Source organism: Syngnathoides biaculeatus, chromosome 13, assembly GCF_019802595.1.
Source record: "Syngnathoides biaculeatus isolate LvHL_M chromosome 13, ASM1980259v1, whole genome shotgun sequence".
Taxonomy (NCBI): Eukaryota; Metazoa; Chordata; class Actinopteri; order Syngnathiformes; family Syngnathidae; genus Syngnathoides; species Syngnathoides biaculeatus.
In genome coordinates, this window is record NC_084652.1 from 2,560,553 (window position 1) to 2,587,500 (window position 26,948).

The 26,948-nt window shown below is 44.6% G+C and overlaps 1 protein-coding gene across 7 annotated transcripts in view; it reads right to left on the minus strand.

Annotated features, from left to right (window-relative positions):
• The window catches only part of LOC133510649 (zinc finger protein 521), a 173,750-nt gene that overhangs the window by 109,901 nt on the left and 36,901 nt on the right, over nucleotides 1-26,948 (minus strand). For 4 of the 7 annotated variants that reach the window (XM_061838805.1, XM_061838804.1, XM_061838803.1 and 1 more), the window contains 2 exons: nucleotides 17,839-17,901; nucleotides 4,435-4,638 (listed from right to left, as the gene is read on the minus strand). In XM_061838805.1, the coding sequence (XP_061694789.1) occupies nucleotides 4,435-4,638; nucleotides 17,839-17,901 (267 nt within the window). Of the gene's footprint in view, nucleotides 1-4,434; nucleotides 4,639-17,838; nucleotides 17,902-26,948 lie in introns of those variants that run through there. The other 3 variants (XM_061838800.1, XM_061838807.1, XM_061838806.1) reach the window with 1 other exon arrangement.

Consider the following 26,948-nt stretch of genomic DNA (forward strand, 5'->3'; position numbering starts at 1 on the left):
CCTTGATCTGCACTTTGCTATCAATATTAGCCGGAAAAAAAACGAAAAAAGAGCTTCAAAGGGAGATTCTCCCATTTTAATAAAAACAATCAGTGACAATAATATTTCGTTTGATCCTGTTCCCCATAGTTATGGATAAAAATGTAGTACATACTCATCCCTAGTTGCTAGGCAGAATTTGTTGCCCATTTTCAAAAATTGCCATCTGTCAGCCACTGTTCGTAGGTTGGACGACGTTGTCTCTGTTGCGATGTAAAAAAAAAAAAATTGTGCTTTAAAAATACATTTTACATCATTACAAGGCTGATTCAATGAAAAACTAAGGCCGGAAAACATTAAGAGCCTTAAAAGTCAAGCTCAGTTAAAGACATCAATTATATGTTGGAACCACGGACGTGTATTAAACATTTGACTGGATGTGACTACATCTGTTGGACCAGCGTCCAAGACCAACTGACCAAGGAAACAACAAATTAAGGTACATGAGAACAACTTTGCAACATCACAGAATGGCTTGTGCTGCAATTTGGGAGGTTTCCCAGGATTTTCAAATCAAAGCTTGCGGTTGTGACAGCAAAAGAGGACAGCGTGTCCGCCAGAGGCAAACACAGCCACGCACACGCACTCGAAAAAAAAAAAAAACCCGCCTTCAAATCACATCATTAGTTCTCTCTGCCACCTTGTCAGAGTATTTTTAGCCCGATTCATCCATCAACAGGTCAATGACACACACTGCCAGTGGCACGCTTCTTTTCCGCTTCCACTGGCAGCTCGCGTCGGGCAGAACTGAGGTCCGAGGTAACCCGAGGGTCCGCAAGCGGTGCCTCGCGACTCTGCTCAAGCATTATAAACACAAAGCGATTGCTCCTCCCCACCTTAGCTCGGCGCTAATTAAAAGCTCAGATTTGACAAAGAGTTTCCAAATCAGACATTCGTGCGTGGAAAATTATTAAAGTACATACAAAATTGCATTGATTTTGAACAAAAGGCAAGAGGAAGAAGACGTTGTGCAGTACGAGTGTGCGCTAGCGTAGGAGAATGCATTCGGTGAGGAAGATACAGGAAATTCATCACGGTTAAAAGATTGACGTCCCTCCTCGCCAATGGATGGATGTGATGCCAGGAAGATGCTACGGCGATAGCCAATGAGAGAGCAGCTCTATGGCGCCACAAAAACCAAGATATAGGAAGTGCATCGTGGCTAAAGAATGACCTCCCTCCTCGCCAATGTGATGCCAGGAAGATGCGAGGGCGACAGCCAATGGGAGAGCAGCTCCATCGTGCAACTTTCAAACCATTTTTTTTTTTTTTTTACTTCCGGAACCAGAATTTTTCGTCGGTAGAGACGTTCATAAGTAGAGGTCTGACTATATATTCCTGACTACATCGCACAATTAAGGGGGAGAGAAATTAAGGCATCTTTTGCAGAATAAAAGGGAAAAATCTGTTTGTTGAAATGTGACTTCCTTACTTATTTTGACATTAGTCTTACAATGTTTAGAATTTATTCGGGAAAAATATAACTTTATTGTTGTAAGATTAGGACTGTTTCTTCTTCCTACTGTAAAGATTGGAATTTTTTTCCTCTAATAATGTGAATTTGTTTTATAACATTGACATTTGTTTGTTAAAATGTGACTTTCTTACCTATTTTGACTTTAGTTTCATAATGTTGTGAGCTTATTCTGGAAAAATATAACTTTAATATTGTAAGATTAGGACTGTTTATTCTTCTTACTGTAAAGATTGGAATTTTTTTCCTCTAATAATATGAATTTGTTTTATAACATTGACATTTGTTTGTTAAAATGTGACTTTCTTACCTATTTTGACTTTAGTTTCATAATGTTGTGAGCTTATTCTGGAAAAATATAACTTTATTATTGTAAGATTAGGACTGTTTATTCTTCTTACTGTAAAGATTGGAATTTTTTTTCCTCTAATAATATGAATTTGTTTTATAACATTGACATTTGTTTGTTAAAATGTGACTTTCTTACTTATTTTGACTTTAGTCTTATAATGTTTTGAATTTATTCTGGGAAAATATAACTTTATTGTTGTAAGATTCTTCTTCTTTTCCTTTCGGCTTGTCCCGTTAGGGGTCGCCACAGCGTGTCATCTTTTGCCATCTTAGCCTATCTCCTGCATCTTCCTCTCGAACCCCAACTGCCCTCATGTCTTCCCTCACCACATCCATAAACCTTCTCTTTGGTCTTCCTCTCGCTCTCTCTTCCTTGGCAGCTCCATCCTTACCATCCTCCAACCAATATACTCACTCTCTCGCCTCTGAACGTGTCCAAACCATCGAAGTCTGCTCTCTCGAATCTTGTCTCCAAAACATCCAGCTTTGGCTGTGCCTCTAATGAGCTCATTTCTAATCCTATCCATCCTGGTCACTCCGAGCGAGAACCTCAACACCTTCATTTCTGCCACCTCCAGTTCAGCTTCCTGTTGTTTCTTCAGTGCCACCGTCTCTAATCCGTACATCATGGCCGGCCTCACCACTGTTTTGTAAACTTTGCCCTTCATCCTAGCAGAGACTCTTCTGTCACGTAGAACACCAGACACCTTTCGCCAGCTGTTCCAACCTGCTTGGACCCGTTTCTTCACTTCCTGACCACACTCTCCATTGCTCTGTATTGTTGACCCCAAGTATTTGAAGTCGTCCACCCTCGCTATCTCTTCTCCCTGTAGCCTCACTCTTCCCCCTCCACTTTTCTCATTCACGCACATATATTACATATTTTGCTTCGGCTAATCTTCATTCCTCTCCTTTCCAGTGCGTGCCTCCATCTTTCTAACTGTTCCTGCCCCTGCTCCCTGATTTCACTGCATATCACAACATCATCTGCGAACATCACGGTCCAAGGGGATTCCAGTCCAACCTCGTCTGTCAGCCTATCCATTACCACTGCAAACAGGAAGGGGCTCAGAGCTGATCCCTGATGCAGTCCCACCTCCACTTGAAATTCCTCTGTCACACCTAAGGCACACCTCACCATTGTTCTGCTGCCATCATACATGTCCTGTACTATTTTTACATACTTCTCCGCCACACCAGACTTGCGCATGCAGTACCACAGTTCCTCTCCTGTTACTCTATCATAGGCTTTCTCTAGATCTACAAAGACTACTTCTGACCTTCTCGGTACTTACTCCACGAGCATCCTTGTGGCAAATAATGCATCTGTGGTACTCTTTCTCGGCATGTACCATACTGTTGCTCGCAGATACTTGCTTCTGTCCTGAGTCTAGCCTCCACTACTCTTTCCCATAACTTCATTGTGTGGCTCATCAACTTTATTCCTCGGTAGTTCCCACAGCTCTGAATATCCCCTTTGTTCTTAAAAATGGGAACTAGAACACTTTTCCTCCATTCTTCAGGCATCTTTTCGCATGCAATGCAGCCCTATGGGGGGCACAAACCAGCGCAATCTGTAGGCCGGTCCCAAGCCCGGATAAATGCAGAGGGTTGCGTCAGGAAGGGCATCCGGCGTAAAAACTGTGCCAAACAAATATGAGCGTTCATCTTGTAAGATTACGACTGTTTATTCTTTCTACTGTAAAGACTGGAATTTTTTTCCCCCTCTAATAATATGATTTTTTTTTTTTATAACTGACCTTTCTTTTGAAGAAACATGGGCACAAACGGCTCAGTGGTACCGCCGAGGCTCACGAGTGCCCCAATCCAATTTTTTTTTTTCCCCCCCAAGTTATTCGCTGTCGCCTTATTGTGTAAGCCAGGTTGGGTTACAGCCATGCTTCAGAAATGACACCAGCTCAATTAAAATTTTTTTTTTTAAAAAGATCAGCCACATGGCTGATGTCCTTTCAGCTGTTTACTGAAAGGGAGAAATAAATCGAGAACGTTCACGAGGACCGACAGTAGGCCAAAACTCTCCCTCACTCAAAGACGAAGCGGCCATGTTACTGAGGTCACTCTTCAGGCCACGCCCCTTAAAGGCACAGGCACCACATAACAGCTGTTGTTGCCCAGATTAAATTCCCACTAACATAACAAACTACATTTTATGAAATGTTTAATTTTACTCTACATACTTGAGTTTTTGCATCATTTTCAAATAAAATATTTTATGGATTTAATTATACAACACAACAGAATTATTCCCCTTGTAACGGAGCCGTCTGGGGCGCAACTCCAAGCTTCGTGTTGGTGAAATTTGTCCCTAAATCGAAACAAGCGCAGGCGTCGTCGTCGTCATTGTGCTCTCATTAGCCCGCAGTCAACGAGCATAAGGACAGCCTATTTGTACGTGACATCTGTAGGTATTGATGTGCAGCAAACATGACTAATGTGCGCCAGGCCCAGCCAAAGTGGCAGCCTGGCACGGCGACGGCGTCGCCTCCGCCGAGAGCGCGCGAGTGAGTGGCAGAGTGGCGGGCGGGCGCGGCGGGCTGAGCGTTGTTTACCTGTCAGCTGGCATTGATTAATCTTGTGTTCGGTGAGATCGCTCAGCGACTCGAACACCTGCCGGCAGCTGTCGCAGCTGTGCAGCGCCGGCTCTTCGTCGTCCTCCTCTCCCTCCTCGACTTCCTCGGGAGAGAGCAGCCTCTTCTTCCTCAGACGCCCGCTTTCCGCGTCCTCCGACGCCCTCTCGGGGGCGCACTCTGGATCTGGAGAGCCCCAGGAAGCGACACAATCAGAAAGGAGGCGGCGGGTGACCCGCAACCATCCTTTGGGTAGCAATAAACTAGCTTCCAAAAGCTTGGCTATGATAAAAAAAATAAAATAAAAACTAATAAAAAGTGTAATAAAAATGCTGGTTCAATTTGGGCTCTTGTAAGTCAACCATTCGTGCCACAGCAAAAAGTGTTGGGCAGGTGAAAGATACACACACACACACACAAAAACATCTTTGTTATTAGAAATGGTTTTATGCCGTGTTTGCCCTGCTTCACCCGAGCAAAACTTCGGTATATGAAAGCAGACTGATGGGAATAAGTGCAGTTAATAAATCCTGGACCGCAGCCTGTGGATGGACTGGAACAAAAAAAAAAAAAAAAAAGCAGGCTGTAGCGGTGGACTGCACGAGTCAGTAGACAAAACATATTAAGCAGAAATACTCAAACGCAAGCGCAGATACCCACAAATCTGCCGTTGGCGTGCGCGTGTGTTGCGCTGTCGCCATGACACACTTCCCTAAATTATGCATCCCGGCTCGCTGGCGGCAGCGGGTCACGCACATCAATATCCTTCAGTCCATCTGCACGTTTGTCCCCTGCTCGGTTTTGCGCATCCGAGGAAAAGCGAAGGGATGACCACCGACGTTCCGCTTTTTTTTTTTTTTTTTTAATCACGTTGCCGCCTGAAAACAACAAGAAGCCGAAAACCTGCAAAGGCGAACGAGCGTGCGCAGGTTATGAGCGGGCGGGCGGGCGACGAGCCGCGCTTCTCGGCCTCCCCCGCTGTGACCAATGCACTTTACAATAAGGCTGATTAAAAAGCCGCATTTACAATCACCGCCGCCCTGGCAGAGGCCCTGTGGGGCGATGGCGCTGGCGTGCGCCGCTGGCAGCCATTTTATACCTCCATCGTGCCTGGCTGGGCTTGGACAACATGAAGAAGAAGGCATCCTTTCACTATTCCTCCCTGAGATGTGATTTTGTGACCATAAATTTTATTTTGAAATATTCTTTTGTGCAGGTGTGTACGCATTGAAATTTATTTTACGTTCACCAGAGTGTGCTGAATCAAAAACGACGTCGCAATGCTGTAAGCGGACGTGCCATAAATGCGTTCAAACTGTCCTGAGAACTGTCCGCACGGCCTTGGCATTTGCACCCGTTCCCTTGGAAACGTGCCCCTGCTGGTCTTTTTAGGGTCAAGGGGGAATCTCGAAAGAGTTGAAGAAGGAGCCCACGTTCTAACCCAACTCACACCGTGTGTGCTTGGAAAATGAGCGGGATGTAAAGTCTGAAAATGATCATTCATTTGCGACAAATGCGGCATCTTCGCTCATCTATCTACGCCGGTGACACCAGATGGCAGGAGGTACAATCAACCTCCATACAGTATTTCTATTCATGCAACAGTGTAGCTTGTGGCTTCCTGTGAACATAGCCGCTTTGTTAATGCAGTAGGAACCTCATCCATCCATTTTCCTAGCCGCTTATCCTCACGAGGGTCACAGGAGTGCTGGAGCCTATCCCAGCTGTCAACGGGCAAGAGGCGGAGTACACCCTGAACTGGTCGCCACCCAATCGTAGGGCACATGGGCACAGACGACAGTCACACTCACAATCACACACCTATGGGCAATTTAGAGCCTCCAATTAATGTTGCATGTTTTTGGGATGTGGGAGGAAACCGAAGTGCCCAGAGTCCGGGATTGAGCCCGGGACCTCAGAATTGTGAGGTCAACGCTTTCCAGCTGAGCCACCGTGCCCACTAGGAAACTCATGATTGCAGTAAATAAGGAAATTAAAACCACTTCCAGGCCATAAAAAAGATGCTAGTTCAGCGCGCCTCCTTGTTCCGAGTGAACACGTATTCTTAAACACGCTTTCACTTTACTAGACTTTAACGCACGTTTATTGACCTCCTCTCCTAACCTCAAAATGTTGTAAACCGAGCATCACCGCTGGAGGTAACCCTAACCCTGAGTACTATACTGAAGCCGATGTTCTTAACCTTAATTCTTCCTCTCGCCGACAGTGCTAACCGTGCGTAATACGGGGTACGTAAAGACGTACTTGGATGAAATCAAAGACTTTTGGGATAAACTAGAAAAGGCAATTAGTACCATCCCAAAAGGGTGAAAATGTATATTTTATTCTAAAATATGCTTGTAAATAGTCCATCAATCCTCCTTTGTCTGCATCGACTTAAGGTTAGCGGGTGAGCTCAAGCGCATCGCGGCTGACTCTGGGCGAGAGGACTGGTTGCCCGCCTGCCCGCCTGCCCGCCTGCCCGCTAGTTGGTTAATTACTCGTCACGGAGAATCCTCAACGAAGCTCACGTGCATATTTTGGAAACTCCGGAGGAAGCGCCCACGCTAATCGTCGAGAGCACGCTGAAAATGAAACAATTGGCATTAAAGCGAGCACAAAGTCCGACTAGTTCTTCTCATTTGAATGACAGTCTGATACATTTTCTATGCACTGTACTGTGTAACATTGTGTCTGTGTTATGCGTCTGTATGTATTTGACAAACATTTTCTTACGATAAGCAAATAAATATATTTGATGGAAATAACGTACTGTATTGCAGTCAATTTATAAGGACATAAAAATGACTGTCATCGAGAAAAGGAGCAAACGGTCGAGCGACATTGCAGCAGGTTCCTCGCTTAGATTCGTCTGGCAAAACGTGCAGCGGGCGCTGCTGTTTTGGTTCGCGACTCAAATCAATCCAGCTCCTCGGTAAACTCCTTTCACTGTACAACGAACTGATATCGGGGTTTTATTTGAGCATTAATGCATGAACGCAAGTCACTCCACACAACTCATGGAGGCCACTCAGGCCCCCCCCCCCGCCCCCCTCCAACTTCCAGCATCGATGCCACATCACACCCTCCCCTGTCCTTCCCTCCCGCAGACTGAACATGCCCTCTAAAAATATCAGCCCGGTGGTCCCCGTTGGGAGCATGCAGAAGAGAGCGGAAGGTGTTTCATGAAAATGAAAATCCCAACCCAATCCTCACAGACGGGCGCCTGTGCGGCTCTGGGGGCCAAACGCCACACAATATAGACCTCGTCTACTGACACGGAATGACAATTGCCACTAGAAAGTCAACTCTTTTTCGAGCATATGCCTGTGAAATCCCCCTTTTTTTTTTTTTTTTTAATTTTGTTTACCATGAATGCTGCTCAGAATGCTTAATTCCTTTGTTAACGCTCTGAACTCACACTGACGAGGAAATGGCTGACTTGAGGTTCCACGAACAAAGTCAACGTGGGAGGTGTCCTGGCTGGTCCCACAATCATTTTGACCGTTAATTTGGAAAATGCGGGGTCATTGTGGCGGTGATGGAGCCGTTACTCTTTTTTTTTTTTAGCTGGTTGCTAGCAGCTAGCTAGCAACATCACTTTAACGCTGTCATTTTATGGTCTAAGCTTCAAAGTATGAAGTATGTTTTTGTGATGGCGGCAGTGAGTCTGCCAGCTCTCTTTGCTGTTTTTGCGTAAAGTAACAGTAAGATTGGCAACCGTGGTAATGCTAACACAACACGAGATATCCTGTCTGCGCCACCAATTAACTGTGTGAGTAGGGTTGCCGTGGCGATGACGTTGTTATTTTCCTTATAGTAAGCTCGTGACGCATCGACATGAGATTTATTTGTGAAGGTTGAAGTACATTGGCACCGTCTGACCATTTTAGTCTATACAAAAACAAAATACAAAAAAAAAAAAAAAAAAAACTTTATATCCTGGCTTGTCCACAAATATTATTGAAGAAAAACCAAAAGAAAATCCAGGACTGCCACGGCAATGGCAGAGATGCTGTTCTTACACCAAGCCAAGCTTGATTTTAAAGTGAAATGCTGACATACTGCACATTAGCTATAAGCTCAAGTTTGGGGCAACTGACAAAACACAAGCGCATACGTAGACAAGGTAGTAATTATGAAACAAAAGCCAATTACCTGCATCAGGAAGAATGAAATAGCCAAGAAAAACTGACCTGGGACCCGTTTGGGATTTTGGAAAACACGTTTTAACAATCATCAAGCCGTGATGTCCACCTCTCCCTGGAGCGGTTCGCAGCTGAGTGTGAAGCGGCTGGGATGAGAATCAGCACCTCCAAATCCGAGACCACGGTCCTCAGTCGGAAAAGGGTGGCGTGCCCTCTCCGGGTCTGGGATGAGATCCTGCCCCAAGTGGAGGAGTTCAAGTATCTTGGGGTCTTGTTCACGAGCGAGGGAAAAATGGAGCGGGAGATCATCAGACGGATCGGTGCAGCGTCTGCAGTGATGCCGACTTTGCATCGGTCCGCCGAAAGAACAAGATCCCGGATACAAGCAGTCGAAATGAGTTTCCTCCGCAGGGTGTCCGGGCTCTTTTTTAGAGAACGGGTGAGAAGCTCGGTCAACCGGGAGGGGCTCAGTGTCGAGCCGCTGCTCCTCCGCATTGAGAGGAGCCAGATGAGGAGGCTGGGTCATCTGATCCGGATGCCTCTCTGGTGAGGTGTTCTGGGCATGTCCCACCGGAGAGAGACCCCGGGGACGACCCAGGACACGCTGGAGAGACTATGTCGCTTTGCTGGCCTGGGAACGCCTCGGGATCCCTCCGGAAGAGCTAGAAGAAGTGGCCGGGGAAAGGCAAGTCTGGGTATTCCTGTTGAAGCCACTTCCCCTGCGACCCGACCCGGAGAAGCAGTAGCGAATGGATGGATGGATGGATGGAGGTTTTAAAAATCACTAGTTATCTAGTTTTTGCTCTATATTGCACACGTGTAGTGGGATAATTGGGTTTTCTGATGCAAGTGACCCTGCAGTGGACACAACATGTTTGAGGCGGCGGGTCCAGACGGAACATACGTGGAGGAGGGGTCTAAGGGTGGGGGGGGGGGGACGTTATGGGCCCACGTCGGGAGCACTTGACACGGCAAGGTCACGTCCGAGCCTGGGATTAAAGAGCCTCGTCAATACTTGAGGTTCCTGCCGCCTGTGGGCCTGGTACAGTAATCTATCAGATCAAGTGACCTCCTCGCAGCCTCTGCAGGCCCGACAGCGGATCAATAACGCTGTCTGACAGTCACTTCACACGCCAGATTTAAGGCAAATGACGTCGACTTTTACGACAAACCCGCACAAAAACAAGGTCTTCAACGAGGGGACAACGTGCCAAGGACGGGGAGGGAAGACGTATTGAGCGCCGCCGATCCACATTCCGATAAGATCGGCTCAAATTAAGACGATCGCCACACCCGCTAAGAAAGGTGAGACAACGGAAAGAAGATCGGACAAAAAGATTTTTTTCACTCACTCGTGGAGTTCTGACTAAATTGCCTTCGTCGACTACAAACCTGACGAATCTTTCCACGTGTTCTGAACTCCTATTTTGGCGAGGGAATTATAACGCCACCTGGATAAGAACGTAAACTTCGGATAGGTTTGCTTCCCTGATGGTTTCACTTAATTTACAATAAAACGCAACAACAATAAAAATATACACGGAATAAAATAATTCACGCCGTTCATGTAAAATAACCAGCACTTTTCGGAACAGAAATCAAAAGAACGACGACAAAAAATGAGAAAATTGTACTCCACGGCTCGCTCGATTATGCACAACGTAAACATGGCCCAATTCCTGCTGCCGCTCCCGTCACAACTTATTCAAGAGAACTTCTTACGACACAAACAAAAACTACAAATAGATCTGCTCAACAAAGTTAAAAAAAAAAAAAAGCAAGAACACAACTGACGTTCTTCTCTCTTCTCGGGGTTTCTTTGACACAATACTTCAATTAATATCGTCAGTGCAAATCATTTCCTTTTGTGTTCTTGCAATCTCCCTCTTTCACCACCTCGCTGAGTGTGGGCAGACCGCCGTGGGGGTGGGGGGCGCAAGTACTGTAGGCCCCCCTGCTAGGGAGCACAGGTCCCTGGTGGAGCTAATGGAGCGCTGAGGAGACTATCAGGTAAAGGCTTATAAATATTTCAGTGCAGAAATATTCAATAATATAGAGGGCGGGGGGGGGGGGGGCACAGCTTCCAGGCAAAAGATAAAAGTTGTGGCATGATAAATGTCACCAGAACACCAATACCGGGTCTATGATGTGGTCCTCGACAGAGCCACAGTGTGTGCCACGGTGGCGTAGAATGACTTTAAATGGAATTGGAGCGATTTAGCTTGCCATACATTTTTTTTAAACCGTCGTTCTAATTAAATGGCGGTGAAATGGGAGTCCGGAACATTCAGACATTCTCAAATCTCATTAGAATGTTTCTAAAACTTACAATCATTTGTAAATTCTTCTTATTTTTAAGCGAGTGCGGCTGAAGGTTAGCGCAAAATTAGACGCGTGCTGGCCATTAAAAAACAACAACACGGGCAACGGTTTCCTCGGAAATGATGGAGGCGCCGGTCTCATTGCAAGACAAGCATCCCATCAATATCAATTTCAATTTCACTTGAACTGATTGTTGCTTTAAGTTATGAACACTGAGTGCCAACAACAGCAAAAACTACCACACTCATGTCCGAACAGGAACGTTAGCGCCAACGCTAATACCGGTAGTACATCGGCGGCCTCACGCAGAATTATTTATTCACACACAGTGCACAGTATTACAGTATATTAAACTTTTTGAATCCAGTGCCGTACGTTTGCTCGGGACAAAAACGCCTTCAACCAAGCTGCTGCATCAAATACTCAAACTGAAATGTGCGCTAGATAGCAGCTAACAGCTAAGACGCTAACAGACAGATTCAAGAGTCACTGAATTCTGACGTTAAAACAAAAGAAAAAGGAACCGCGGCGGGTTCAACCCATCTTGGCCGCGGATAAAGCAGAAATCCGTCAAGGCTTTCAAGCTTCTTTGTGCGCACGGCGGCAACATAATTACTCGCTCAAGCGCCTCTCCTTCGTTCCCCATCACTTGCCAGAGACCATGATCCTGTGATACCCCCCCCCCACATCCCCCAACCGCCCCACACAAAAGCACCCCCAAAGTTCAAATTAAGAATTTATTTTAACCAGCGATGAGCTTCTGTCGACACATGTCGGCTGGCCTGATCAAAGGTGAGCGCGCTCCTTTATCAGAGTGGGGGGGGGGGGGCGCAGGAATAGGAAGACATTAAGATTGAATAACCTTCACACGCTTGGCAGCACCTCATTACTTAAATATCTCAATACTTTGGTACAACACACACACACTGTATATACTGTACATGCATCCACATCCACAGTAGGTCAGACTTTATTATGCTACGCGTTATTAAGCAACGTTAACACAATAATCAAGTGAGAAGTTAACATCTATCCATCTCGCAAAGTCTCCCAGTATCGTATTTTGCCAATTGTAGCACAAAACCCTCAAAATGATCGCAAAACCCATTTAAGGATGTGCAGCGCTCACGCTGGACGACATCCCGCCACCTTCCCCAGTACGTGCCCTCCGATTTACCCCGAATGGCGGCTTCGAAACAACATGACTGACTTCCTGTTCCTTTCCAGGCATCCAGACTCGGGACTTTTTCAAGCATCCCCTGTCATCGCCTAATCGAGTCTCAAAGTTATGAGATAAAGAGATATTAATTCGAATAGAGAGTACTGGATTTTCCGCACTATAAGGCGCACCGCATTATAAGGTGCACCTTAAATGAATGGCCTATTTGGAAACTTTTTTTCATATATAAGGCGCACCGCATTATAAGGTGCATGGAATAGACGCTACAGTAGAGGCTGGGGTTACATTATGCATCCATTAGATGCGCTGCGCCAAAGGCTCAATATTAATCAATATTAAACCAATTTCTAAGGCGCACCTGATTATAAGGCTTTTGAGAAAACACCGCACTCCAAGAATAAAGCTGAGAGAAAACAAAATGGAAATCTGACGTGTATCAACTTGAAATATAACAATTAGAAAAGGTCATAATGTTAAAAGAATAAAGAGAAAAATATGTAAAACATTTCAAAACAGTCACATATATATATATATATATATATATATATATATATATATAGAGAGAGAGAGAGAGAGAGAGAGAGAGAGAGAGAGAGTTGTAATGTTATTAGAATAATGTTGCAATAATAAAGCCACAGAAACATATTAAAACTCTAATATGAGAACTTCAAAGCAACACAAGAATCATTTTAATGATATTATGATACACATTTTGACCAGGAAATACATTTTTGCAAATCACGAGTTTTAAGGAAAGGTGTGAGAAATTTGTTAACCGCAGGACCGCCGACAGGTCAAGAAGCACAAATTTTTCTTCAAATCGAATTCTTCAAATTACAGGGGGGAAAAAAACAGAACAAGGGAAAGTCACAAAGGTAAAGTAAAATATAACTGTCGGGACAAAAAAATGGATTTCATTTTTTTTGCCTTAAAGGTTTACAACAATAAGGTAGGAATGCTGTAATTTACTGACTTTATTTCTCGATTTTTAACCACAGCGTTTTACAAGACGATAACCCAGCTCAGCCGCTCAGGCTCGTCAACGCTAAAGTTCTGGCTTCCAGTCAGCTTTAGAATAGATTTTAAAGTTCTGCTTCTGCTCTGCGAATCACTAAATGGTTTAGTGGTTCTGAAAGGTTGAAAAAAAAATGCTCATGGAATATAAATCCAGTCAGAATGGCGTCAAATAGTCCAAAGCAAACATGCTGAAGCAAAGTTTAGCCATTGAAGACGGAAGTCACGTCAGCACCGACCGGGAATGCTTTTAAATCCGGGTCCAGAACTATTCTTCTCTCCCCCCCCCACACACACACTCGTTTTATAATTCAATTATATTTCTCCCACAGCATGCCTTTTGTATTGTATTTTTCTTTATGTTTTTAAAACATGTTTTTTTTCATTCACCTTGGATCTTCATCGATCATGCGAAGTGTAATGAGTCTCCTCGTGTACGCGATTTGGACTAAAACCGACAAATCACAAAAAAGGCGATCACGTTACAAGAATTTAAAATGGGGGTGGACAAAGTTAGTCAGTTAGTTCAGGAAAAACTATTGCAATATTATGAGAATAAGGTTGGAATGAGAGTAAAATTTCAAAAATTACGAGGTGAACATTGAAATATAATGAAGAAAAAAAGACATTCATCCATCCATTTTCTTTGGTGCTTATCCTCACAAGGGTCACAGGGAGTGCAGAAGCCTATCCCAGCTGTCAACAAGCAGGAGGCGGGGCACACCCTGAACTGGTTGCCAGCCAATCACAGGGCACATCGAGACAAACAGTCGCACTCACAATCACACCTAGGGGCAATTTACAGTGTCCAATTATTCTTGCGTGTTTTTGGGATGTGGGAGGAAACCGGAGTGCCCACCCGGAGAAAAGCCACAAAGTCACAAAGAGAACATGCAAACTCCACACAGGCGGAGATGGGATCAAGTCAAAAAACATTTCTATGAAAATAAACCGATGGAAAAAAGGATTTCCAGAGGGCGCCACTGAGCACAAAACTAGATATATCCCATTTTCACCAGAACATTAAGGACATCTGGGACTTCGCAGGCATGTCGAGGGCGCCTAAAATATGATTAATTTGTCAGAATCATAACGACTAAATCCACTGATTCCAAGATTTCAAAAGCTTGGCAAAAGGGGGTGGAAAAAAAAAAAGGCAAAAAGAATGCGGGCGTTTGAGCGAGGAACAACGTTCGAATGCCGCCTCGCTCTAAAAAAAAAAAAAAAAGGAGCCCCGCCACGCCGTGGATGGGCGCACCGCATCAAAAACGGCAAATGAATTATAGACAAAAGGATTTTGTGAAGCGGGGACGAGCGGAAGGAGTCCTCGGCCCGATCCGACGCCACCGCGCTGCTTTTGAGACGCGCTCGTTCCAGAAATGGGAGAACGAAAAAGGGGATGTGTGCACAGGAAAAAGCGGCGGCCACGTGGTTCTAATTACACACGCGCAGCAGCGCCGCTAACAAAAAGTCGCATTAAAGATCGATGTTCTCGCGATGCCGCCTTTCTGTCTTTTGTCAGCATCGGGGCTAGCTTCCTGTCAAACAGGAAGCGGAAACGCCCCCCACTTCTGAGAGGCGCCTGGGATTAAGACGCAAGCTCCGCAGGGGGTCTTGGTGGAAATTGCGGCCGAGTCCAAAGTGACAAGTTGGGCCGTGCTTCAAAAGATGGGGGGGAAAAAAAAAAGAATTTCATTATGAACAAACTTTCAAGACAGACAACATTTTGCCAGAATTAAGTTGGAATTTTAGGAGAATAAAGTCACTTTTTTTTAAATGAATAAAGCTGTATTGGTAAAGAATATATTCGCAGAATAAAGCTGCAATGTTGGGGAAATCATTTATTTTCTACCAGAACGATTACCAAAAGCGATATTATTGATTTATATTCGTGATGTTATTAATATTAGAATTTTTAAAAATTACAAACCGCAATATTGCTAATTTCCTCTCACTATAATGTGACAAAATGTGTGCAAATTGATTGTAATAGTTTCCAAAATATTAGGAGAAAAAAAATCAATTCATGAGAAGAAAGTATAAGCATTCCAATAATAAAGTGGAAACAAATATTTTCAGAATAGGGAATAATAAATAATTATACATTGTATTTATTTTAAAAATCATGCTTATATTGTGAGAAAAAAATTACAATTTTATCAGAAAAAATGCAATTATTACAAGAAAAATACCATAAGAATTATGAGAATGAAATTGTAGCATTATTTGTAGATATATTAGAGTTCGATTACAGAATATAATCATTATTTAGAAACACAATGGGGAAATGTAACTTTTTTAAAATAATTTTTTGGACGAAAAAAAAACCTTTTACACAGTAACTTTTAATTTTTTTTCCATATGATGACATTGTAATAGTATGAGGTTAAATGTGTAATATATGGAGAGAGAAAAAAATATTAGAGTACAGTATAAACAATACCGTGCGGTGTTGTCAAAATGAGGCGACAAAAGGAGGTTCGGATGACGTTTGTTGGCGCGTCGCACAACATTGACATTTCTCCCTACCGCAGAAATAATTCAAATGAGGAAAAGTGAGAAATGAATTTGATTTCTCAGCAGGCAGCCATCGATCCCGCGGCAGCCCGTCTCGCGCTCGCAGAGACGGGCTCGTAATCGGGCGCGGTGACGGGAAGTCTCGGCAAGTCGGGGTTACGTCGGACCCGCGGACGCTTTTTGCCACGCGAGCACCCGCAAAGCCCGTCGATACAAATTAGCGCAGCGGCGTGCAAATGTTGTTCTGCTGACTTTCTGGGTTTTCAACTGTGTGCTTTACAGGTCAGACCTAAAAACCACCTCAAAAGTGACTCTTCAGTCCTCAAATTTCAGATATGTTGAAAGATTGTCTATAAGAATGCCTTTGAAAAAAAGAAAAACAATAGAAATTTGGTCATCTGCAACCAGAACATTTTCCAGTATCAGCGCGACTGATCTCAATTGGAGCAAGGACAACTGGTCAAAACCCGATTTAAGTACTGTATTCCTGTTTTCCGCCTAAAAGCCTTGAATTTTCTCAAAAGTTGACGGTATGGATCAACAACATTGAGCCTTAGTGCAGCTCCATCTAATAACGTAACCCCAGCCTCTACTGTAGCCTCTATTCGACGCGCCTTACAATGCGGTGCGGCTGAAATATGAAAAAAAGTTTTAAATTACGCCATTCATTGAAGGTGCGCCTTATAGTGCGGAAAATACGGTGGTTCGAAATATTGCTGGTTCGGCAAGGACACTTCTCAAATTGCTTTAGCGCTAGCATCAATGCTACCGTTACTGATTGAGCTGAACTGTCGAATTGAAGTAGACTTGATCAAGCTTTCATCGCTAACCTCACTTAACCTTCTTTGGCAGTCGCTGATATTGGTGGAACGGCCAAGGTGGCGCTCATACTAGCGACATCCTAGCTAGCGTCACCGCTAACTTTACTGTTCAGAGTTGAAACGACACAATAAGAAATAAAAATCAAGCCTTCAGTTTAACCGGGTTAAGTGCTGACGCAATTGGAATTAGCTTCCAAGAGACAAGCTAGTTATGCGTTCACCCAAAAGCTGCATACAATTTTTTCATTTTACCTCAAAATATCAGCATCAAAATTCTTTTCATGGCAACTGGCTGCCTCTTAAATTGCCATAATCATAAATGTTATTATATTATATTGACAATCTACCATTGTGCGCTGCTCACGCTGGGTTAGCACTAGCAGAAATGCTAACATTTTAAAAGAGCAGGATGACCTGGCGTTTCTCTTGCCGCAAACTTTCTGTGAACTTTACCGTGTTAGTATTCAGCGCCATCATTAGCATGACTTTTTTTTTTTTTTTTTTAGCTTCTGACTGATGTCTTTGTCACGTCTATTTCCTTGAAAGTAAACAGACTCTGGCTGCTACGAAAATGATAATTTAGCTAAATGTTACGTCTTGTAAGTGTGTCAAAAAATAATTGAACATAACCAGCGGTCATGCCCGACAGGGACCCAAAAAAAAAAAAAAAAAAAAAAACCAGCCAACGTTTTACGATTTCCGCTTCAAGCTTCTTAAATGCCGAGCTGCTCCATGGCAACGGCGGGACGCTAAGGACGCGCACAGCTATCGGGAAGGTCCTCGGCCTGTGGGGGCTCACATGATCCATATTGCCTTCCGAAATAACCGCACCTGACGACTTAACCTTTAGCAGAGACAAATGAAATGAAAATATACAGTGAGCTGCATCAGGAGCCGCCTTCCTCATTCATAGGGGAACTTGGAGATGCCGTTGCGGGGGCGCGCGAGGTTCTGCTGCTAGCCTGACCCGAATAACCGTTGGCTTCCCGGAGGGACAGTCTGAACGGCGCTCTTGGAGACGGGACACATTTATCTGCATGCGAAACAAAGTCAAACACGCAACAGGACCACTTCAAACACGCCTGGCGTGCATGCGTGCAGTCTCCCTAGCATGAGCGACGACTCAATATTTTCTGGGAATAAAGCGCCTCACATTAGGAGGAAAAAAATGCATCAATCTGGTGTGCTCGTGTCGTCATGTAACTCTCTATAAACTCTGACAAAAAGTGAAGTTGTAATAATATGAGAATAACACACTCAAGGGCAACGCGGGTTACTCAATAAAAACCTCAACAACAGGAAACGCGTATCCTTGTGAACCCAACACACAGACACATGATCCACTTTCCAGACAAAAATGATGAAATATGAAATGGAGCATTACCGCTCGGAATGGCAGTGTGCCCGGGACTGTGCTGCTGCTGCTCCTCTGTCACATTGTCTTCTACTGCCAGAAACGGAGAAAGACAGAGGACGGGGGGAGGGGTTGGGGAGGGGAAAAAAGGGAGGGAAAAGATACAGTTAATAGTGGAAAAACAACTTTCAACATGAAGATTTCACCCTCTTTTTTTTTATTATTATTATTGATCACTGACAAAGAAGGGGAGGAAAAAAAAAAAACTGCCGCGAGATTTGAACTGCTTTGCCACGCGAGCCTTTCATACGGAGCTGGCAACAAGGCAAAAAGCCGCCCACCCGCGGAAATAACATCCATGAATGATGGAGGAGTCCCGTGAAACGGCGCCCAGACACGGATGAGCGAAACCTTTGCCGGGAAGGCGGATCAGACGGCCGCTTTTTAGGGATGCCGTCTTGAAATTGGACATGCCAAAAACGAGCCCAAGTCTCTGTGAAGCCTTTTCCCCTTCTTTTAGGCTGCACGCTTGATCGTTTGCCGTAGACGAGGTTACATCATTGCCGCGAGTTCTACAACGTGGAAACTTTCTAGGGGAATGCAAAGGAATTCAGAATTGAAAGGGTATTTGTGGGAATAAATGACGGCGCTTCAGCAAAAAAAAAAAACAGCAGTTAGCGATTCTGGCTCCATTAAAAAAAGAACTCGTTTATCACATTATGACACTTGACAGCCGTACATGATAAATAAAATGCCTTCACCAGCCCTGGCTTGGGCTTCAATCTGATATGCGAGAAACCACAGTGCCAGAGGAAAAACAACTCATCAAAGACAGAAGGTGTCGCTTAAGAAAACTTCCAAAATCAGAACATTTGGCCATTAAAAAGGGAAATTTCTTTTTTGGGGGGTCAGCGTGAGAGTGCAGGGCCGCGATCGCGATGTGTGTGTCCCCGCAACAAATTTTGAACAAAAAGACTTTTTTTGTGTGAAAATAGCACCTCTCGGATCAGAGCGGGGAGCGACATCCGTTTTAAATGTTTCTAGTTATGCTTGCTCGCGTACGATAGCCCGGTTGGGGGTCAGCTCTTGTTATTCCCTTCAAAAGGTTCCGATTGGAAACTGACAAACTTCTCCACGGAACATGACGGGAAATTGCAAGCTCCTGGCAAAAAAAAAAAAAAAAAAACAAAAAAAAAAAAAAAACTTTTCGACGACGGCGATCCCGAGAACTAAAAAGAAATCCAGCAAAGCTTTCACACCGGAGGCCGAGCGAGGCTTTCGAGCAGCGTGTCAAGTATGAGGAGTGAAATGGATTTTAACAGTGGGAAGAGAACAAAAGAGTCTCCCACCTGTTCTATGTAAAATGAAGGTCTCGCTGAGGGCTCCTTACGCCTCTGCGTTCCACCCGTGAAGTTGAATTGCATTCTCCATTATGTATTTTCTAGCCTTTCATTTTCCCGGCCACTGAAGGGGGGCCAGTCGGGGGTAGTCTGACAGGACCTCCCGGCAGGGGAGCGCGCCATCGAATGGCGGCGGGGGAAGTGCCGTACTTTTAAAAGCGGCACAATATCCTGTACTTTGCATAATTAAGACCAGATCCTATGGCGGCCCGAGTATTTTGCCTGGGGGGGGCTAGTCAAGACGCGAGCCGCCGTCAAAAAGTAAGAGTAAAAAGTGGCAGGGCCCAACTTTGCTTGGCAGAAAGGAAAATTAAGGCTACATTGTCAAGAACGAAAGAGAAAAAGGTCATTGTGTTACGACAATGAAGGCAGAATAATAGCGGGGGGGGGGGGTTAATTACATGAACAAACCCAAAATATTACGAGAATTAAGAAAGAAAGAAACATGGAAAAAATAAAGTCTGAATTTATAACAATAAAGTCAAAATATCAGTGGAATAAAGTTGAAATAGGGCCCAGAAAATGACGTTTTACAAGCATTAAGTTGTTCTACTATGAGGAAAAATGTCTTATGAACTATTAATCTTGCCATAATATAAGAAATGACAAAAACAAAAAAAAATAGGAATCAGGGGGAAAAGTTGTCTGAGAATTGAGTGGCACTATGATGACTGAACTTGTAACTTGTAAAAGTCAATAACTACAAAGGCGGTACGAAAACAATACAAAATTTTGTAAAAGAAACAAAATGATGAGAATAAAATCCCAATAGAGATTTTTTTTTTTTTTTGCATTTTACAGGAATAAAACCTCATTTATTTTTTTTTTTAGAAGCAATTTTATCAAGAGAATGACGTTATAATATTATGAAGAATAAATGTGACGCTATGCTGACAGTGTAGGGAATGATGACCGATTTGGAAATTACCGTCATTTCCAGCCTATAAACCGCAATTTTTTTCACATGCTTTCAACCCTGCGACTCGTGCGGTGATGCGGCTAATTTGTGGATTTTTTCTAACGGCCGCAAGGGGTCATTCGAGCGGAAAATGTGAGCGTGAGACCGGTGGAATATATGTGCCAAGGAAGTGACTTTTACCGGCACTGTTTGTGCTGCGTTAGCGCTGTGCTAGCATATTGTGTAGCTGCCGCGGCTGTTTTTTTTACCGATATGTTTTTTTTTTTTTCTTTTAAGCCTTGTTCATGCTACCTTGTTGTTGCTATGTTAAGCTAAGCTAAGGTATTAAAACTTTGAAAAATCTTTCTTTGCAAATAGCCGGTGTTTCAATGTGGGCACTTGCGGCTTATACACAGGGGCGGCTTATGTATGTAGCAAAATGGTATTTCCTGGGCGAGGCTTATAATCAGGTGCGCTCTGTAGGCCGGAAATTACGGTATGTTTTCGATTCCGTCTTTCTTGTAGTGCTTCGCATCGCAAAAACAAATGCGACTTCTACTGTGGACGAAATCCATCGGCGGCGTCACACGCGTGCGGACAAACGCGCGCCGCCGTGCTGACGGAAGTCAACATGGCCGCTTTTATATTTTTCACTTCTAACACATCTTATTTTCATCACTTGTCAACTGTCGTTTTTGTGTCTATTTTGTTGAAAAGCGAAGAACTTTGTTGCCTTTTTGAGATGGATTCTTTCGGTCGGATGAGCGCGAGCCCGATTGAAACAAAATCAGAACTGAACTGTTCACATTGACACGGAAAAAAAAAAAAAAAAAAATCATAAAACCCTCTCAGAATATTACAATATTTTTCCTGCGTCATTATGACTTTATTTTGGTTGTGCCCTGAATTCTTCACTTTATCGCTCGCTTTGTTTAACCTTTTGAAGGATTGCCAACGATGGCTCCTGATTGTAAATCTTCATAAAGCAAACACATGACGGAGCCGGCAATTAATTAGCGGTGTCATTTAATGCAACGAGGTGCAATCGGACAGCGTGGAGGGACGTCCCCCCCCCCCAGCGTCGACGCACAAGTCGGAATCGGTGACTGACGCCCTGAGAGTTTAATGAGTTTCTCCGACGCCGTCGAGCTCCTCGCGGCTGAGATCATTTAAATGGGCCGGCGATGAAGGGGGGGCGGAGGGGGTCCTCATAAATCCCCTGTGGTTCCATCAGAGATCGGTGGCAGGGGTTTTTCTTTTTGTTTTGATTACCATCCCTGTTGGTGAGATGAGGGAGTTCAGGCAGAAAATGTTCTTTTATGATACAGCGCGGAGCCGTGGCGGTCGGGAGATGATTTGTCGCCCGCTGTAAGCATATTAAAAGTTTTGTCATTAAGACAACTTACAACAAAGAGTGCGCGTTCGTGTCTTTAAACAACCAGAGTGGAGTCATCGCGGAAATGTTCCTCGTGGTAAATGGCTGACCTGGCTTGTGTTTCTACTTTGGGATCCAGATATGTAATTTATTCAGTCAAGAAATCAAAGAGGAAGTCCTCCGTTCAAGCAATTTTCAACGCCGACGGTCGTGCGGCGCTAGGAACTACTCGATCCGACCGTAGGCTAGCTGGAAGTCCATCACAGGGCAGCAGAAAATAATCTTGTGACAATATTCCATCGTCAATGAACCAAAGTAGGAGGAAGCTACAGTACCGGAAGAAAACCTAGTTTACACAAGAAGGCCTTGATTTGAACCCTCAAAGAACTGTGAGGCGAATGTGCTAACCACTTCTTACGATGTTGTTGCAATATTCTTCTGAAGATATCAATAAGATCGCACTTAAGAGTCCATCACGGTATTTGTGAAACAAAATGTGTAAATGAAATTCGCGTCTTTACGAAATTCCCATGATAACGATTCAAAGTCATGAAGGGCGCGTTATACACAGGTTTAACCAGTGACCGCAATGTTAGGGACAGACGACGACGCGTTCCCACTCACGTAGAAATTGGGGTGACATCGCAGCCGTAGAAACGGAACGCTGAGGTCATTGTTGGGTCAAAATAGCGTAAAGTCAGATGAAAAGCTGGCATGTGTGACTGTCTTTGTTTTCTTTTTCATCATTGGGAAAATGCGGGGATTCAAAACAGGTTGACGTTAGAGTGCCAACAGACAGCAACGATATTGACATTGGATCCAGTTCGATTGATGCTAAATTATTAGCTGATGATAGGATGCATCCCAATATCGATGTTCTGTCCCACCCTGCAAGTTTTCTGAATTATTTTGCATTAAAGTTAAGCAAAGGAGCGACAAAAATAGAAAACACAGTGGAGGCCCGACGACCTTCTGTTTTGTTTTAAAATTTTGGAGCAGAGCGAAAACAATTTTAGAAAAGCTCGACGTTGTGCATTTCCCATTCTGCTGCCGATGTGGCATGACAAGCGGCAATTTGCGGTCGACCGATTGACAAGACTGCAGACTGTCTGGCTTCGGGGTGCCAAAATGTGGTAAGGTTTGAATTTTTTTTTTTGCGGAATTGTGGAAATTGTCTTTCCACAAAAACTTTTGGAAAAACACTCCTTTGAACTCACATAAGGTGGAACCCCCAAACAGCAGGTTGCCATAAAGTGGGCTTGACACGGAAGCTCATTTGGGACAAATTTCAATTCTCGCCTGTTTGAGACGATTTGACCCGAGCAACTATCCGACTGCGTGGTGTTTGATACCGACCAATATCATTAGAAATATATCAAAACGCCCCTTTGGAAATATTTCCAAGTGCCACAACTCACTGTAAAGAAATAGTAGACTATTCATTGTATCACCTTCACAAAAAGTAGAGCCTCACGCTCACAGTTTGCCCAGATCATAGGCAAAGAATCTCCGACACAGCGTCACAAACGCTGAACCCCGATGCAAGCGGGCGTTGTCTGTACGCCGCTTTGGAGATGAGATTACGCTTTATTAAAAAGTCACGTAAACTAAACTCTGCCGCCGGCGGACCGAATGAAGGCGCAAGTGTCAGGCCGTCGCCGGACCACGGACACGTTCCCGAGCTTATCTCGTCACGACACTGAGCCGACGTGTCATCCGCCCGTGCGGCTGCGGAATCGCTGCTATCAGTTAATTAATGTTTGACAAGCCACCCTGTATTACCAAGACCGTTAACACACCCCCAAAAAAAAAAAAAAAATAATGAAAAAAGAAAAAAACGCTTTTGTTGATACAATACCAAAGCCACATGGGACTGCGTCTCCTTTGATTATCAAAGTGCAGCGCAGGGGGAATTAAAAAAAAAAAAGAAAATGAACGCACCAAAAACAACTCCTAATCCCACAACAAGTGTTGCGGCATTAAAGGCCGCTAATTAACACAGCGGACGCAAAAATGTACACGCACGCGCACGTTTGCACGCAGGAATGAATGGAGAGGAACTGTCATTTACTGTGAGTGACAATCCCCCGGACGGGACGCTTCGCTTTTTCGGGGGATGAATTCATTGCGCCCAAATAAACTGACAAACGTCCACAGAGCGGTGAATACTTTGAAGGGGGGAAAAAAATTCATAGACACTTCTTTTTTCTCTCTTTTTTTAAGGGGTTGGTAATCCATCGCATAAAATCCCGTTGTGTAACACAAACACATGGACGGCTTCGAGTGTTTTCCTGGACGTGCGTGACTCATCCGCTCGGTGACGAGGCGCCCGGACGATACGGCGGCGAGCGCAATGGCGCAGTAATCCGCCCCGGCTGACCGCGGAGGAGTCGCTCGCCACGGGGACGACAACTCAATTTAGCTGGGGGTCGGCGGGGTCAAGCCTCTTCAATTAGGCCCGGGAGGAGGCGGGCGGAGGACGCGCACACATGACTAACTTTCTTAATGAGCATTATTTGAACTGATGATTAGTGTCATAAATAATTTGCAATGGAGCAGCATGTTAATCACGTTGCATAATGTCAGTAATCCTTCATTTATATATAGACGGGAGGATTCATTAACAGCGTGGCGCAATAATTGCAAATGCGGCGGCGGGCCGGACGGACGCAAATACGCCAGGCGACGTCTCGTTTTCGTTTCACGTCGCAAACGGGAAAGCGAGGGAGGGGCAATCAATCACTGTCTGCCTATCAGACGATCCGTGACAACAAGACAGACACACGCCACGAAATAAGAGGAGATATCGGCCAGCTCCCGCGACGCTCCCGTCCGGCTCGCTTCAACCGCGTCAACCGCGTTGACAGCTGTGCTAATGGGATTTTTTTTTTTTTTTTTTTGAAACCAACGGCTCCATCATAATTTCCTTAATGATAATACTAACCATATTTTTATGTCACATTAGCTACGTGTTAATGGGTGTTATGCCACGGTCCGTTAATGGCGAACAGCCCGGAAGGTGGCACATTCTGACGCAACGGCGACGAAATTAGAGCACAACTTTTTCCCCTTCAAGCGCTCTTGCGAATTCGACGCCGTTTCCGGCAGTGTCGACGTCGCCAGAGGGGGCGTGGCCATGCATCTGGATGGGAAACCTCGGAAAACTAAAAAACCCGAATGTGGCTCCCCATTGCGTGCCCGAAATGAAACCAACGACTGGTTCAATGTGATTTTTTTTTTTAGAATTTAATGGAAATAAAGCAATGGCTTGGTTAAAATTCAGATGAAATGCCCAAAGCAAAACCTTCCGCCCTTTTTTATTACCTTGAAATAATGTTTGCACCGACCATATTTTTGTGTCACATTGGAAATGTGTTGATGAGCGTTACAAAATCTCAAATGCTAAACAGCGCATTTCGACAAAACTACAGCAAATAACTTTTTCTTGCATTCTTCAATCAATAGTTGTAGATAGTTTGTAGAAAGGGGGCGTGGACATTCATTTAAAAAAAAAAAACAACATTTAACATTTAACCTGGTTAAATTGGAGAAAAAATGCCATCGGTGCATCTCGACAAAGTGGATTTTAAGTCATTTTTGCATTATTTTTGTGTCACATTACGAATGCGTTAATTTGTGAAGAGCCAGGAAAACAACGCTGCGATGCAACTGCGACAAAAACAGCAGATTGATACGAAAACACAATGTGATGCACCCAAAAGCATCCATGATTCGAACGGCGCCGCAAACAAATTACGCTTTGAAAGTTCATTTTTTTTTTTGTATTTCCATTGAATTTCATTATCTTATAAATGACTTCAGGCCTGGTTAAATTGGAGACAAAATGCCATCACTGCCCACTGAAAACCACTTTTCGCCCGTGTTTTCTAGTTCTTTTGATTTGAAGGCAGTTTTTGTTGCTCGCCATATTTTCGTGTCCCACAAGAAACGCGTTAATGAGTCTTACGCCAGGGTCCATTACGCACATTGCGACGCGCCAATGCCAAAAATGGAGCCCATTCATACTTAAACGCAAGCGCTCCACACTAAACAAACACATTGCTGATTCAACACCATTTTTTTTGGTAACGTCAACATTGCGAAAGGGGGCGTGGTCGTGCGTTTGGAGAAGATTTCGACCTATCAGAATATGAAAGCCTAACTGGGCATTTCCATCAGGGGTGGGTTAACCTCTGGTACGTGGACCGTAAAGGGCTCGCGGGAACATTTCAAATGTTCCTCCCCAATCCAATAATGAAAGGATATAAAATTTCACAAAAGTGATGGCGTAGATGCACATTGTTTTGATTGGATTTTTCAATATTTTTTGTTGATTATTTTGCTTTGTTTAAAAAAAAAAAAAAAAGGAGACATTGATGAGAAGTTGAATAAAGCAAAACTCATTCTATTCTGTCATCAGTTCATACATGAGCTTTATCTTGAATACGTTACTCTCTCGCATTTCTCTTTTAATTCCAACTCCGGTGACAAAGCTTTGGAGGAATTGTACAAAAACTGAAAGTCTTGAGTCCAACAATGAAGACTCAAATGACTTCCCCCAAAGTTCACCCAGGGAGAGGCTGATTGCAGCTCGTCATGAAATATTTAACGGCGACGTGACACAGCACCGATGTCGAGACCGGCGTTGCGCTCGGCAAGCAAATGGCGCGGAAAATATATTTATCTATGCGCACGGCCGACGTGGAAACTCGGCTCCTCGGCCAACAAACACGTCAGCGCCGGGGGCCTCGAGCGCGGTCTGCGCTTCGGATGAAAACATCCAGACCGGCTGGTGTTCTTTATTCAGGGAGCGCGCCGTCGGGACGAGCGACGTGGCGGCCGTCGCCTGCGGGTTTTCGACCCGGAGACCCGCTCGGACTTGGCGACAACGCGGGACTGACGCGCGGCCGGGCTAGCATCAAATGTCTGCCGGTGACGTACGCCGTCGCCGTGCTCCGTTTTTGCTCCCCCGTGCAATAACGCCACCGCTCGCTCACACTTGTGCACTTAATTGAAACGTGAGCCACAACCTTGCTCACCCCCCCCAACACACTTTTTTGGAGGGGGGGGGGGGGATCTCAACAGGATCAAAAACAGGCTTTGACTCCCTGCATACTGAGGAGGGGAAATGAAGGCGTTGCAACGACGCCTTAAGATGTCATGCGGCCCTGTCGGCGTGACCTCGGTTGATGCCCCCCCCCACCCCCCACCCCCCACCACAACAGGATGGCCTTCCATCGCCTTGTAATAGTCAAACTGCGGGCAAAACATTTCTTGCGGGCAAAAACACATTTCTGAAAGACAGAGGAGATGACGACGCTTCCTCTCCGAACAATAGCGAGGCAGACGGAATGACAAGCAAAGTTATTGTGGACATCTGTATAAGTGGAGCCCCTCTTCCCTGGGGGGGCCGCACAGACAAAGAGCAGTAAATAACATCTGGCTCCCCCTTTTATAAAAATAAATG